Consider the following 16,989-nt stretch of genomic DNA (forward strand, 5'->3'; position numbering starts at 1 on the left):
TTCAATTCTAGTAATTTTCTAGAGAATCTACATTTATAAACCTATTTCTGTTATATTGTGTCATCATTGTTATTACCTGTAATTAGAAAATGAACAGTAAAAATACTGATATAAATAAAATTTCTACAAATTAGTTTGCAACAAGATATAAAGAAATGTGAAATTTGAAGAAAAATATTTAAAAACTTAAATGGATATTATTCTATTTATTTGTAATAATGAGGTCAGTTAAGGTTTGGTTGACAATTACCAAACAACCTGAGTGCACCATTTCTGCACGATTTGCAGAAATTATCTGTTCATAGAGATTGCTGATTATTATTTTCTGGTTGCGTGATAAATTGTAAGAATATGACTAATATGATGTATTGTGCAAGTGTTTTTCTGAGGAGAACAATTTGATTTTTTTTTCATTAATTCTAAATTTTAAATTAAATAAATAGACTTCTATTTAATAAGATTTACAGTTAATGTCGGTTTGGTGACTATATTTAAAAAAAAAAGTAGAAAAAAGAATAGACTGTGAATTTTGATTTTGAAGTGATCAAAAATTTTCCTGGTTAAGATTTTTTTTTTATTTGTTAAAAAATAGTAATTTAAACGAAAAAATTTCCAAAATATTGCCTCTTATAACATTTTTTTTTCTTTTTTTTTTTTTATTAAGGGAAATCAAAAGATGGTAGTGAAGGGGGGGAGATAAAAAAAATAGTATTTTGCTCATTAAGAAAAGATTTATTTGACATCAACAGTATGTTATTGCTGATATCTTCAATTTTAAAGATAGTTATTTTGTTCATTAACTTTTAAAAAATATCTTATGCACTGCAAAAAAAAAAAAAAAAAAAGCAACTTTGCAACTAAAATTTATACTTTTCATTAAAATTACCAATTCTTTAATTCCATTTTTAGAGGGTTGTTAAATAATAAAATGGAACTATCTATTAAAGTTTCAATAAGAAACATGACAGTTAAAGTAAAAACACTGAGAAACATTTTTAAAATATTAACACTGAGGAACATTTTTGTATATGTAATTATGAATCATAATAAATTAGTAAAAAAATGGGAACTGTTAAAATCTAGCTAATTTTTATTCATGTAAATAATGTCTATCGTATATTTCATTTTACAATATAATGCAACTTGAAAACATTGAAAAAAAAAGTGTTTTTTATAATTTAAATCATGGTTATTTAAATAAACATGGGCTATTTTGATCATTAATCATTTTTAATTTTTCTATATGATACAAAATAATTAGCAGAGATATATGACCATATTTCTATCACAAAAAACATGAAGGCACCAATTCCTCAATTCAAGTAATTAATTAAAATTTATAACTATCTAGAATTTAAATTATTAAATTTAAAATTCGAGAATCAGCTTTCAGGAAACTCTTTAATCAGTATTTCAATTAAACTTTAGAATTTTGTGCTATATATAGCAATCAGTTTAACTATAAATTCATTGATTTGTGTTTTTTGCAAATTACCTGGAATTCAGTCATTAACTACTTCTGTTACAGAAGGCAAAATCTCTGATAATATATTTTAACAACATATAGGGGAAAATTTAACATGGTAATGTCAAAAGACTTCAATATACATATAAATTTTCAGCAAAATAAAAATTTGGTTACATTGAAATTCTAGACAAGATAACACAAATAGCTATATACTTTAAAATTACTAATTACATTATGATACTTTTTTCAGAACAATAACAATTGTATCTTTCATAATATTATTTGTAGAGAATATAATGTGTTATTTTGATACTTTAAATAATTTCTAAAGCATGTTTTTTATTACATTTGTGATATACTTAGAAGAAAGCAAAAAAATATACTTTATTGCATTATAAAACACATTAATTTAATAGAGTTATTCATGCTACCTTAGTTTACTGTTAAATGCTACAATTTTATGCATGCCAATTGTAAATTTAAAATGTTTTTTCAAAAATAAAATCTTGTTTTTCTGAATTGGAAAAGGAATTTTCTTGATAATAATAAAGTGGTATGATTAAAAATGAAATTATTTTACTTGATTAACTGCTTATTTAAAATTTTCGTTGAAAAGCCTATTTCAATTAAATTAGTCTTTTCAATTAGGATTTTAATTGAATTAGACTTTTCTATTAATCACACAATTAAGAATTAAATAGATATTGATAACTACAGAAATAGGAACCTCAAATTTGATATTATATTTTAAATTCTTTTTAATACCTTCCAACAGTATTGAAAATTAGAAAATCACATTGACAGAGTATTATGCTTTAAATTGATCCTGATTGAAAAAGGACAATAATCCAAATAAATAAAACAGAAAATTCATCCGTTTTGAAAAGCAATTTTATTTGATAATGATCTAATGTAAAATGCCAGTTTCTACTATATTAAACATAAGTCTATCCAAAATAAATCAAAGGTTTCTGATCTAAAATAATTCTTTCAGTTAACAAAAAAGGCTTGCATAAAGGAATCATGCACAGTAATTAAAATTAAAAGCCTGTTATTAAAAGCAAGTGGCTTTGGTAGAAGCTCTTTTTACTCAGAAAAAAATAAATAAAATATACATACATTAAAATATAACAAAATCTTGCTTAAATATGTTTATAAATGTGTAATAATTTAATAATCCGCCATGAAATATATATATTTTATAACTCCAAATCACCACATAAAATGTTAACATAACAGTTTGCAAAATACACACGGATATGTTACAGACAGACATATTTACAACTCAATTTTCAATGAAACTACAGAAGACAAGCACAATGTCTTCAAAATGCCACATGACTTTTACGTCTCTTGAATTGATCCCGTTGCATCATTTTTTAGTTATGGTGACTGGGTCCATTCTTTGAGAACTGCATGGCAACTTCAAGCAAATATGGCAGTCACTCATACAAATCTGGTGGTATTTGATGTTGCATCTCCATCACCTCCTCCTTGTGTACGACCTCCTTATTTTCACCATTTGCTTAGTGGTGTACTTTATATCATTAATCTTTTGCATAAGATATTTATATTTTGCTTTTATTTAGTGTTGGAAACAGTTCTTTTATTTATTTATTGTTAGTTTGTTTATGAAAATTGTATTAGTGTAGAAAATTCCTTACTTTGTTTTTACACTGTGTATTTTATATATTTTTACAGGGTGGACTTGTATTTTTGTGCATCTCATTATGCATGATCTATCGTAAAATCTCTAATATTACTGCTATCAAAGGAAAAGAAAATGTTAATCTTGACAAATTCAGGTAACATATACATAAATTCATTCATTTTCATGATGCAGAAACACTTATTTTTATCTACAACTTAGCTTACCAAATTTTTACTATGTTAAACTTTACCACAAATGTATTTGAATTTCCCATCTAATGTTACAAATTTTTTCTCTATTTTAATGCAAATAATGGGAGAATTCTGAATTTAAACACTCGCAAAAAAAATATTAAAAGATATTTAAGTAAAGGAACATTTTTTTTCTTTCCTTGTATCTTATGTAAGCAATTAGTTATATTTTAATGTTATATTGTTAATAATCATAAAGTTTCATAATTTCATGCATATTTTATATTAGTTTAAAAATTTGATCTGCTTATTGTATATATATTTAGAGTTATTTGTATTTTCTTTTCTGTTTAAAATACAATACAAAAACACATCATATCTTTTTTTAATATTTTTAAAGAGAACAGTAGTAAACTCAATTGCATATTTAGTATTGAATTCACTACAATTATAACATTAAATTTTCTATGAAACTCAAATATCTAAATTATTCTTAAAAAATATGCAAACTTCAATTCTCAGACTGTCTCCTAATTACATATATAAACATTATATAAAAGAGTAAAGATAAAAAAAAATCATATTTTTTCAATTATTATGTGTAATTATAATTGTGAAAATATATTCTTTTATTGTTTCAGATCCTGGAACAAAAGGAGCTTTTTGTTGACTGTCTTATTGACCCTCACTTGGACATCAGCATTTTTCTTTATTCAAGAGGAATTGGCACCCTTGGCTTATGCATTTTCTATTCTAAATGGCTTACATGGAATTGCAATACTATTTATGTATTGCTTTCAAAATGAAAAGGTATGAATGATGATAAACCACTAGTATTTTTATCTCTTTCTCTATTCTTATATATTGAATTAGTGTTCGAATAAAGTAATTAAGTTCAACCATAAAGTTATAATTATTAAAACTTGCCTTAAAATGTAAACATATTTATGATATAACCTTACAGGAAGCATAATAAATATCAATTTATAAAAAATATAATTGAATTTTTCTTTTTGTAATACTTATTTTTATAAAAAATTAATTTAAAAAAATAAGATTAAAACCCATAATATTCTGAATATTGAAATCTAAATTTTGAAAACAATCTTAATAAAAGTTTTGGAATTCCTTTTTCATACCTGTTTTTGACAAATATGAAGTTACAGATCACTATTTCTTTCTAACTTTTTGGATGCTTTCAGAATTATTCCACTTTTCTGGCATTAATTTGAGTCTCTCTCTCTCTCTCTCTCAATATCATTGCTTCACAAGTAATCCAGGTTGTGGGCATAGTAATCTCTTATCCTCATATATAAAATGTTTCCCTTCATTTGGACAACTTGTTTTTGTGCTGAATTCATTTTTAATTTTTATTCACTAATTAAATGCAATTCATATAAAGTAGATTAAAAACATGCATTTTATAAACATTTATACAACTTATTAGACATAATTATCTTTTATATTGGTGTGAATTTAATGCACTTTAATTAACACATAATTCCTTTTTTACAGGTAAGAGAAGATATTCAAAAGATTTTTCAGCATGATTTATGCTTCAGACAAAGGAATCAAGAACCTCAAATTGCTCCTGAGACTGTAAACAATGGGAATAACTCTAGAGACTGTGATGTATGTTTGTTTGTTTATATTTCTTTTTCTGTCAAATATTTTGCGAGTAGAAATAACATAAAATTTGCTTCCCATAGAATAAAAGATTAATGATTACAAATATAAATCTTAAAACATAATTTATTACCAAACTAATAAATTTCTACAGAAACACAAAAAATTCTATTATTCAAATTTATAGACTACCCTCAAATGCATCACAATATTGCAACATTTATTGGTAATATTGAACAGTATTGTGAAATACTGAAGAATGCCGAATAAACAATATTTAAAATATGTTACACTATTTAAAAGATACTGAGATTTTTAAAAGCATTAATACAGTAAAATTCTGGCACTACTGTAAAATATGTACTTAACAATGTGATATATCAGTTTATATTTCAGTATCAGGGATATATTAAGCTTTTTCTAGAGGATCTTGGCACTGAAATTCTTGGAAGCATCCTACATATGTAATTGCCCAATTTGATGTGTCAATCATTTCATTTTAAAATAATTCCATTTCGATTTCTGTTAATGACTATTATCGGTAACTACATTGTATATTTGCTGTATTCTACAATTTTCTTTAGTAGTTCAATGAATCTTTATTGTTAATCAAGATGCTTTGAATTCAGCAACTTTAAGATTATGTTTGAAATTCGAGCATATATATTTGCATAATTATTATCTAAAGAATTTAAGAAGGAGAAATTAAGAAACTGTTATCAAGGACGACATTTGGCTGATTGCTTTTAACAGGGCATCACCCCAGAGTGCTACAAAAATAGTAAAAATAAATTCAAGTATCAGTTTATTTTAGATAATTAATAATTTTTTCATGTTTTTAAATTCTTATGTTGAACTATATGATCCCTTTTTTCACAATCATCAATTTTAGAAAAGCCAGTCGTTTCCAGTAGTCGTTGAAGTACCATATTCTGTTATTGTTATTCTTTTATTTAAAACAGTTTTTTCATCATGAAAAAAAAAAATTTAATGTCATGCATCTATATACGAAAAGAAAATGTTCCGCAAATTTGTTCCGTGAAGTTATTTATAAATAATAGAATGATATCAAACTCAAATTATGCTGAAATTATATTTTAAAAAATTGTGATGCAATATGCTATACCAAATTAATTTTACTAACCATCCATGGTTTAATGCTTTTTTCATGCAACTAAAATTCACAAACTTTAAGAAGTCTTGAAGAACATTTTGCATTGAATGCGCATAGTTTTTTCTGAAAGTGAATTATGAAATACAAATATATAAATTCAAAATCTTTGCCCTTTCTAATGAAATTAGAAAAAGATACTATTATATTAATTCTGAACAATAAGCAAATACTTTTTACTTCAACTGCTTTTTGTTTGTTAAATTTGAGGTAAAATAATAAAGTTGTAGTTTTTAGTTATGAACTGTAGGGAAGTTTATTGATGAAATGTTTCCTGAATTTAACATGATATATAATCTGTGTATTATAAAATAAGCGTGCATGTTGCATAAAAAAATACAGCACTGATTATGTCAAAAGTATACTTTTTATATACTAAATGAAGATGTCAGTAAATATCATTCTTAAAAATTAGATAATCTATGCAAGTTTTTTTTTCTCCCTTTTTGATAAATAATTAATGTTTACAAAGTTTTTTAAATGTTCATAATAATTTAATGAGATATTATTCATATATCTAAAAAAATGTGTTCTTTTTCTTTCCTCATTTTAAAACTCTAATATTTTTTTGTTTTGTCTTTTTATTAGTCTCAAGAATTCTGGACTTTACCAAAGGAAAAGATACCCGTAACTTCAAATGTTGCTTCAGGTAACTTTAACAAATGACTATATACAAATTATATTTTTATAAATTTTCTCTTAACTAAGCAATTAGTAAGTCTTCATAAAATTATTTTTTTGATATCAAACGCTTGTTTCACTCAAATGATTCTCATGTACCAGAGCTTTGTATTTTAAACTAAAGTAGACTGTTATCAGCATTTATCTTTTAAATTTTAATTACATATCATTTGTTTCATTCTCCATTATTATTTTTTTAGACTCCTCTGCAACACTCCCTACTAGAAGCTCAATCAATGAAAGCAATGATGGAGTTAGATTACAAAATGCTTTTTGGATGATGAGGGGAAATAATACTTGGAAGTCTGCTTATTACACTGGGAAGGAAACTCTTGGAGAACAAGAAGGCGTATCACATAGTTTTCGTCGATATCAAACTTCAAAGGATAAAGGCCACCATTTTTTTGTAACACCAGAATCTAATGGCCAGTTCTTGGATCACATTTATGAAACCATTGATGACGAAGCTCTTGCAGATGAAGACGGAGGGAAGAAATCATTCCAAGGTTGCCAAAGATTTCCACCACCTGAAAATTATTATGGAGATCACTCTGACTTAAGTCAGCATTCTTCATCTAGTTATGGGTACGATCAACAACCACTTATTATCGCTGGTCTCCAAAATGGTCAAAATGTATCTCAGGTACCTTATCCTGCTTCGCCAGATAGTCAGGTCAGTCCACAAATTTGGGAGCAAAACCAAACACTGTCATTCCGAAAGAAAAGAAGTCCCTCTGAGAAACCAGCCAGTTTACGAACATCTCATGATGGTAGTCATCATAATTTCCCATCTGATAAGCAAGCTTATCCTCAGAAAGGGCCGGCAGAACTTTGGGAAACTCCTTTGCCAGATCTTCTGCAAAGTCCTCCTGATAACACAGTTGTGTTAGCTGTATTGGATGGTGACAAAGTTGTTAACAGAATACAACAAGATGATGTTATCATTAAACCACAATATAAGCTTAGTACTTATTGTTGACATTGAAATGATATTGATTTGTCATGCTTAAGAAAGGAGGAGTTTCTATATTCTAGTCAGAGCGCCCTTTACTAGTCATAATTTTTACCGTCCCATTTTTGTAATCTATTTACTTCTATGTTTATTCTTTTCCCCGTTTCTTTTTTTCATTAAAATGCAAAATCAGAAGATGCTCAATCTACTGTAAAAAATTATCATTAAGCATTCCGAGCTTGGTTTCTATGCAAGTGAAATGGAAAATTCCTTTGCTATTTTTTTATCTGCTCACATCCTGTAAGACATGATTTTTATTTCCAAGAGATATCTGAAACAACTTAAATGGACAATAATAATTATATATACAATTCCATTCACATATCTAAAAAATAATTTTTTTATTATATCCTGATATCGACATTTCTTCAACAAATAATATTTCTTAATCCGTGACCATGAACATTATACAGTAAAATATTTCTTTAAATTCTCAACTCTCTAGTTATTCTGATAAGTCCTTTCAGGAAGACATGCTCTACCAATCCTTCTAAGAAGACTGAAAAAAGAAAATTATGTTCAAATATGGAATATTTATTTAATTCAGAAATATCCACATTTCAGAAAATTTCCATGTTTATCAGAAAAGGACTTATCTTGGAAATATAAATTTTAAATTACTGCTACTATTCATAATCAATGCAAGAGTTAAATTTCTTTTAATTATAATTCATGAATATCTCAAGTATTTTAGATAGGCTATTGAAAATGATTGCAGATGGTAGAAGATATTTTGTTACTTGTAAGAAAAGAACAGGTGGTAAAAGTTTAACACATCCTTCGAAAACCATTTGAACCTATTTCGAAGTGTACGTTTTATAATTTCCAGTGATTCCAGCGTTGCGTTTCCAGTGATTGTTAACAAAAGTATTCAGAATCCATAATTAGCCAAGAAAGAACCTTTTTCTGATACAAAAATTAAATATTGATTTCAAGCTCAATTCTCTATCACATGTTATAAAGTTGTATATTTTGAAAAAGAATGATGCATTTTAATTCAATCTCTCTTCTTAGATATGAATATACACACTACTCAACATGTAAAATGTTTCGTTATCCATAGCAATTCAAATAACTCAGATGAAGTTGGCTTTGTCCACTCCAAAAAATTGGCGAAATCACTGCAATTTTACAGGTAAGGATTTGTGTATGTGTCAAGTTTTGTGCTTTCAATATTATCACCTTGGACATATATTTACTTCCAAATCTACCACAATATAAATTAGCTAAATTGTGATTTTATTCTAGTCATTGGTTTTAATTATTGTTAATACAGGATGCAAATGTGCATCTAAAATTTTGAAATCTAAAAATTTTGATAGTTGCTACATTTTAGTAAACATATTAAATACAAAATTAATAAGAAAACTATATATTAATGGACAATGACTTTAGCATATTTTAAATCTGAAAAAAAAGCATCAATTTTTGCATTAGTTAGATTCTGAATACTTCAGCTGACACCCCACTTCCCAAACTTGTATACACCAATGTAGGACGTTCAACCTTTGTCATCAGAATAAAGAAGCAGTAAGCCTACATGCATAGTCAGTGAAGGATTTTGGCATCTAGACACTGTAATTATGAAGCCTTCTAGTAATAAGATCACTTAAGTTTCACATTTAACAAATTTTTAATTTAACAGCATGTTAAAGATGTATTTTAAGTTGACTTTTTTATTTGTTTGTTTTAGTAACTTTTTGGAAATGCATATGTTTTTATCTATTTATTATGAATCGCTATTGCTTGGCCTCTACGTTTGTATACAATATTATTTAAGCAAATCTTTAGTTTTTATAAATATTGTATTAACTAAGTGAAAAAGATTGAAACCTGTCCAGTTATACTTTACAAAGTGTTAATAACATCTTATGTATAAAATTCATATTTTTCAAAATGTATTTATTTTGAACTGGCTAATAACAGATTTTTAATCAACTGATCAAATATCTTTTTAATCACCATCTTTTTAACTTGATCAAATATCTTTTTTTCACCTCTGAACATGCTTGATCTCTTCTTTGAAACCGAGTCTGTTAAGTCATGATTTTCCCTTTTTGCAGTTGACAGCCTGCATCAATTTAATGACTAATATAATAATTTTTGTAAAAACAAAAAAAAAATGTCAGTAATTTAAGATTTATGTATTTCCAAGTTATTGGTGGTTTACTGTATTTTTTTTATCTAATCTTTTTTTTTCTCCCCCCTTCTTTTTTTCCTCCTAAACATTGTATCAATCATCCCATTATATAACATTAATTATATGAATGACCAAAATATTAAGGAACATGGAAACTTTTGTAGCTCTGCAGATTCTAACACTTTTTCAGGACAAATGTGTGAAGGAATTTTCCATTTGATTTTGCAAATTTGACCTCTCAAAAAGTCGCTCCTGCTTAATTTATGACAAGGTATTATTTCAGAAATATTTATTATTTTTGTTAATCTGTTTGCATTCTCAGTGTTTCCACATTTCAATCAAAAATTTAATGAGCAAAATTGAGAACTGCAAGCATTTGCAAATATGAAAGGGTAACAATGTTATCTTGCAAACTATTGATTATAAATTTTTTATACTTTAATTGGATGTATGTAATGATGTGTGAAATTATTATAAGCAAAAGAACAAATTTTACCATGTAGTTAATTAACTTGGCACAAAAAAAAAATTGATATTGTGCAGATGAGCTTTTCTGTAATTACATGGTTTTTTATTAACGTTAAAGTATTTTTTTTATACATAAAGATTTTTTATTCGTGATTAGATTAATGGAGATTAATTAAATAAAATACTTTCATAATACTAGAAAACTGTCTCGCCACCTTAATTATAAACGAATTAATAACAAATTGTAATCTTGTACTTAATGATCAAAATTCTTACATATATCACTTAATTTAAATAATTTATTGATGCAATTTTTGTTGCTGTGAATAATTTTTTCTATCTTATTTGTAAAGAAGATTCTTTACATGAACATGAATTTTTCATTTATGATGTACTTGAAATATTCACATAATCTTTATGATGAATACATTTCTGACTAGTTACAGAATGCATGCATACATTTCTGACTAGATGCACTTTTATGTTAAAATGGAAACTAAATGTTGTAGTAATTGTTTCAATAGTCATTCTTCTGTCGTTTGCTCAATATGCATTTAAATTTTAATTTAAAGATTTTGAATAAATGTTTCAATACTCAGTATCTTTACTGTTTGTCATTGAAGGTTTCACAATTTTTCTGTTAAATTGATGGCTAATGTTTGACTATGTGATAAAACAAATTTAAAACTGAAACCGTTGCATTATACTATAATATTATTTATAACTCGATGTGTTCTTGTGTATGTGTATGTGTGATATGAAAACCTTTAATGAGCACTGCTTACAATACTTTTAAGTAAACTTCTTGCTTTCATTTTTGTACATACCATTTGTGAATTTTATTTTTTAAACTTTATATAAAATGTTTTGTTTATGTGTATATAATTTATATTACCAGTATACTGAATGGAGAATGATTTGATATGTTCGATATGTAAGGGAGAAGGGCATTCTAAAACTGACATGATTTGTTTTTCCATTTCTATTTAAGCTTTTATGAATGTCCAAGCAGTGTTTCCCAAACATTTGTAATTCATTTTACCCTGTGTAAGCTAAGATCCTAGTGATTTTTCATCAGGAACTGTGATTATACTCAGCTTCTAGTTGTCTTTGAATGAACACCTAATTTCAAATTGGGTGCTCCTGATGCTGTGATACTCGTCATTTCCAACAACTATCTTGCTAATGTTGGAGTTTGCTGTTTGCACAATTCATGTTTTTGGCTTTATATTGTGTAATATTTGCTCATTGTAAATTACATGTTGTTTTATAAAAAAATCGTTAAAAATAAATTGAAAAAAAAATAATAATGAGTTGTGTCTTTTATTCATAGTAGGTTATCATTTTATTGCATCGCTTTCTAAGTCTAAAGACCGACATGATCTGGGACAAAGCCACTTGCTACCTGGATAGCAAAGTTCTGTAAAATATGCACTTTTTCCTTAAGTTGAACAAATATAGCCTGTTATTGGAAGAAAGGGTCTTTAATTAATTCCACTTCATAATATGTCACTAAAGACTAAAACTAAGCATCAATGTGCAGGGGAAAAAGTTGCAAAATTTTAATATAACCTTTAATTTTTCAGTTTATTTAGGGTACAAAACACCAAAATATTGTCATAATTTTAGGTACATGTTTAAAATATGGAGATAAAGAATGCAACAATTAATATTTAAATGGTTTCTAAAAAATTTCAAAGAAATTAATTCACATTTTTTTAATAGTTTAACATTGTGGTGTTTTAGTTTCAGTGCAAATAGACTGTTTCAAGTCTTTAATGTTTTCTTTTATGTTATTAAGACCGTTGTTGAAACTAAAATATTTGGAGGCCTGTTTTTAATCAAAAGATTCCATGCCTAATACTGCTCCAAGAAATGCTTACCACGAATAAGTCACAAATCTCAAATGCAGATTCTGGGCTTCTTGTAGAAATATGTCTTGTAAGACAAACACTCTGCAGTGGAAAACTTACAGCCTTCAACTGCAAAGGTATTTTCTCTTTTCAAGGAAATGGAAAAGGAATTAGAGTATCATTGATGGTGCTGAGAACCCGATTACTTATATAGAGTGTTTCAAACCTCGTAGGCAAAAATTTAAGGGGTGATAGAAATCATCTAATCAAGCAATTTTCACCATGCAATGCATGAGCGGAAAGCAAGGGGTGAACCGCTAGATGGTGCTGTAATGGAAATCATAAAGAGCAAGTTTTCTTCGTCATTTCTACAGTGGATTTCAGAAGGTATAGCAACATACAGTAATCAGGAAAAAGCAAACGCATTTTATGTATGGTCTGGCAAGTGGGAATGCTTTTGAAGCCGCAAGATAATGTGCAGGATCACTAAAACCTTCTTTACAATACAATAACAGATTAAAGTTGAATTTTCGTCAAGCTATAACATAACATGTATTTATAACCATGTTACAGGCACATCTAAAAATCACCATGTTTTTTTATTATTAATTTTGTTGACCAATTTTTGCAAACAACACAAATTTGACTGGTTGTAATGCGTTATAAAAAGATATTACTTTAACCCTTATGTTCCTTTTGTACAGTATACCATACATACAACTTTATAAAAATATACTACCACTATAAAATAATTTTTAACTTAGTTTTATTAAACACATGACATTTCTATGCGTTTATTTATACTTCAAAAATAAAAATAGTTGTTTATCTATTATAATTTTAAATCAGTTGTGAAAAATAACCGTCAAGATGCGCCACTCAGGTTTATCTAAGGTAAGTTTTATTTTATTTTTATGTTAGTACCCCTAAATATGCATGTTTATTATAAAATACACATGCCAAAATGTTTGTTCTTACGCATTTTAATATATACATACCTATATACATTTTTTTTTTCTTTTTTTGCTTTTCTTCAAAAAAGCAATCTTGCCACGATAAGGGTTAAAACTTTATTACACGGCTGCATTCACAAATGGCAGACTTCTATGACACTTAACTATAAAAACTTTGCCACAGTATATGAAGCATTACAATTTTGGTAGTTATTATTTTGAGAAGCGGCTAAAATATCACAAATATGTTCCAGATTACAATATTTTAAAATTAAATGCAATATCATAATTGCCATCCTTTATTGTAGTTGTTTCCACCCAAAAGGTCTTAATGAACATTCAACTTATTATAAATGCAAATATTATCTTAAGTCTCCAAAGCCTTCACCATTTAATTTGCTACTGAATCCATATGGTAATAAAGTTTTTGATTACAAATATAAATATTTTCTAAATCTCCTCTTCTATTTAAATCCACAATTCTTTTTATCTAAAATGTCAATGCTTATAGTTTTATTATTTCAGAAGTAGGCAATCTGGAACATATAATTGTCATAACATTATTGAAATTAAAAATATTTATTTGGATTCAGATATACTAGTATAACAAAATATACTAGTTTATTAATAAAAAAAATTGAAGATTTAAAATATCTTTTATTAGATTTATAATTCTAGATCAAAATAAATTTATTGAGATCTAATCAAATTTAAACTTAATTTAGGTAAAAATAATTAACTGTGTAAAGATGTTTCAATTCTTTTTGTTATACAAAAACTTTAAAGAAAAAAATTTGTGATTGTAATTGCTATAGAAAAAATTTAGATAAAATAAAACACACTTCAATTACAATAAAAATTACAAAAATTTTTTAGATGATGATACAAGAGCATATTAAAACAGGAAATTTAGATTATTGAATCATGCATTTTAAGAATTAAAGGAAAATGGAACAAAATTTAAATTGAGAAAAAAGTTAAATATTAAAAAAAAAAATCATACTTTCTATTAAACAAGATTTGGGTATTTTTATTTCTAAAATATCTAGGAAATGACATTAGATTAGGTTAGAGATTGGAAAGTGAAAATTATTGAAGAAATGAAGACTAGAATTCACTCTATTAATAACATATCTAAAGAATAATGTATTTTTATTAACAAATTGTTAAACAAAAATTAAAGATAAATTTATTTTTACTGTATTAAACAAAACAGCAAATAATTTGTTTAATTTATGATTATTACTATAAGCAAATTAATTAATAAATATAATTCTAATTCAATATACATTTTAAATAATAGTGATAAAAAAGAATCAAACAAGAGAATGTTAGCTTTTGCTAAAAAGACTAAAATGAAACATGCTCATTAAGTTATCCATATTTATTTCCAACAGTCAAATAACATTTAAAAAACCATTGAAGTTTAGATTTGTGACTTGTAGAAGATATAATTGTAATTACTACATACTTAAAAATTACTCTAAATAAAATTCAAAATAAAGACAACTTTATAATTAACAGCAAAAAAGAAGTTTTGAAATTTCTAAAAGATAGCAATATCAATAAACTTAATGCTTCTGATTTTGAAAATTTGTACACTAATCTATCAGACAAAAAATTGATAGATATTTGTACTATTAGATATAATGAATACTTAAATAGAGATTTCATTACTAAAACCAACTGGCTTGAACTATGTAAATTTAATATTTCAGAAAATTATCTGTGATTAATCTTTATAAATAAGTGAAATGAGAGAAATCGTTCCTATGAGAACAACTTTTTCAAGCGCATTACTTAATATTTTTCTGCATTTCCATAAGAGAAAAATAATTATAATTAAATAATTTAATAAATGGTTTTAGACACATTGATGACTTACTTTCATTAAACATAGATAATTCATCTTATAATTAACTTTTATCCAAAAGAATGAAAATTAAATGAGACTAACGGAAAAAGAAGGGGAAGGTACCCATTTAGAAATAAAAATAGAAATTTCTAACGGAAAAGCTTTGGTAGATATTTAAGATAAATGAGACAAATTTAACTTCAAAATAATTTTATTTAAAATAGAAATTACTTCGTTTAATTTTAAAAAATTCAAAAACTTAATTTTCTCACAATTTAACAAGATTTAAAAAATTGTAACAAAATTTCTTATATTAAGGCAACTAGCAATTTTCTTTAAAATTTATATTTTTATTAAAGGTACAATCGCTATACTTACAATAAAATCCGAAGGTATAATCAATCTGACTCCATTTCTGAACTTTATAGAAATAACAACAGCCTCGTCACTCAAGAAATACTTCTCAAATCAGGTGATAAATTAAACCGCCCCTCTCTCTCTCATACACACACAAAAACTCAGCATCAATAATAGCGTAGGAAACATTAAGATATAAAATGAATGATAAATTTACTGCGTAAATTAAAATTTACTGTGATGGATTTTAGTTCATAAACCTTTATAATAATGCTATTTGTGGCCTGCAAAGTTTGAAAAATTTACAATTTCTTTTAGCTTTTATTAGTTAAGTACTACTGAGTTAACATCGCTGCCAGAATCTATCAAAAAACAAATACCTGAGTTTTCTTCCCTGCCGAACAGATACGTACAAAGGAAGAATCTCCCAACGTTACTCTTCCTGCGCCAAGTTTCCCGTACAAGAGCAGGGCAGAACGCTCTTCTTTACCTTTCCTTGAAAACTTACGCGATATCAGCAAAGCTTATTTTCACGTGATTTCGAACTTGGACGACTGTTGTGTTCGATATCGACTGCAAGATCGACGGAAATCTGCAACTTCTTTACATAGTTTTTTTTTTAACTTTATTTCGAAGCAAATCGGTTATAGAACGATTCTCATTCACAAAATTTTTCACAGAAGAAACAGACTGGATCGAAATTGGATTGACAGCGAGAATTAAGACCGCTACCTCAGCTGCCTTACCAGAAGTAATTGGAGAAATAGAAGCGAAAATCGTTTGAACAGTAACAGATATCGTTTGACTGCAGAGTTCAAAAGTAGTGAATCGTCGACGTAATTTCATCAAGTGAAGAAATTTGCAATGCTTGCTATCACCGAGACTTCCACCGGTCAGTAAATGACGAATTTTTTGAACTGTTGTTTCTGAAAACCGCTCGGTAATTTTGTTCTTGTTATCCATATATGGATCAGATAGGTCTGGTTGGAAAATCACATCTCAAACAACAGTTGCAGTGCCCAATGAGCTATAACGTAATTATATTTCTTTTTTGTTCGATAATAGCATTCGAGAAACCAATTCGATGGTGGGCTGATGCATGTGAAATCATAATAAGTAATCTAGATGAATAAATAGTGTAATTACCAAAGCTATAGTTTCAGGAGTCATCATGTTGAAGAATAGATGTAATTTAAAAATCAAAACCAGAAGTAGTGTCCCGAATTCCAGCGGTTACCAATGTTGAAAGTGCAATTACCATTCATCATGAAACACAAAGGTTATATTCAATCTGACTCCGTTTGTAAGCTTTGTAGAAATACCGAAAAAATTATACAAAAATATATTTATTCTTCACTCTTCCAAATTAATGCGCCTCGTCAGTCAGGAATGCTTCTGCTGCTTCCAGGCGCTGCTGAAATTGAACTGTCCTCTGTGCTTTCCTTTTGATGACTGGCCAGAGAAGAGAGAATTAAGATAAGTCAGCATGCTCTCCTCAAGGCGCGAAGCACTAAATTTTAAAGATTTTCCTAAAAACTTTATAATGTAGAAGGATTAATAAAG

The 16,989-nt window shown here is 26.9% G+C and overlaps 1 protein-coding gene across 5 annotated transcripts in view; it reads left to right on the plus strand.

Annotated features, from left to right (window-relative positions):
- The window catches only part of LOC129958714 (latrophilin Cirl-like), a 172,805-nt gene extending 161,126 nt beyond the window's left edge, over positions 1 to 11,679 (plus strand). For all 5 annotated transcript variants that reach the window (XM_056071363.1, XM_056071365.1, XM_056071366.1 and 2 more), the window contains 5 exons: positions 3,170 to 3,273; positions 3,952 to 4,120; positions 4,826 to 4,942; positions 6,696 to 6,756; positions 6,989 to 11,679. In XM_056071363.1, the coding sequence (XP_055927338.1) occupies positions 3,170 to 3,273; positions 3,952 to 4,120; positions 4,826 to 4,942; positions 6,696 to 6,756; positions 6,989 to 7,767 (1,230 nt within the window). In that variant the 3' untranslated portion in view covers positions 7,768 to 11,679. The remainder of the gene's footprint in view (positions 1 to 3,169; positions 3,274 to 3,951; positions 4,121 to 4,825; positions 4,943 to 6,695; positions 6,757 to 6,988) is intronic.
- Positions 11,680 to 16,989: the final 5,310 nt, after the last annotated feature.

Source organism: Argiope bruennichi, chromosome X1 (genome assembly GCF_947563725.1).
Source record: "Argiope bruennichi chromosome X1, qqArgBrue1.1, whole genome shotgun sequence".
In the NCBI taxonomy this organism is placed as follows: Eukaryota; Metazoa; Arthropoda; class Arachnida; order Araneae; family Araneidae; genus Argiope; species Argiope bruennichi.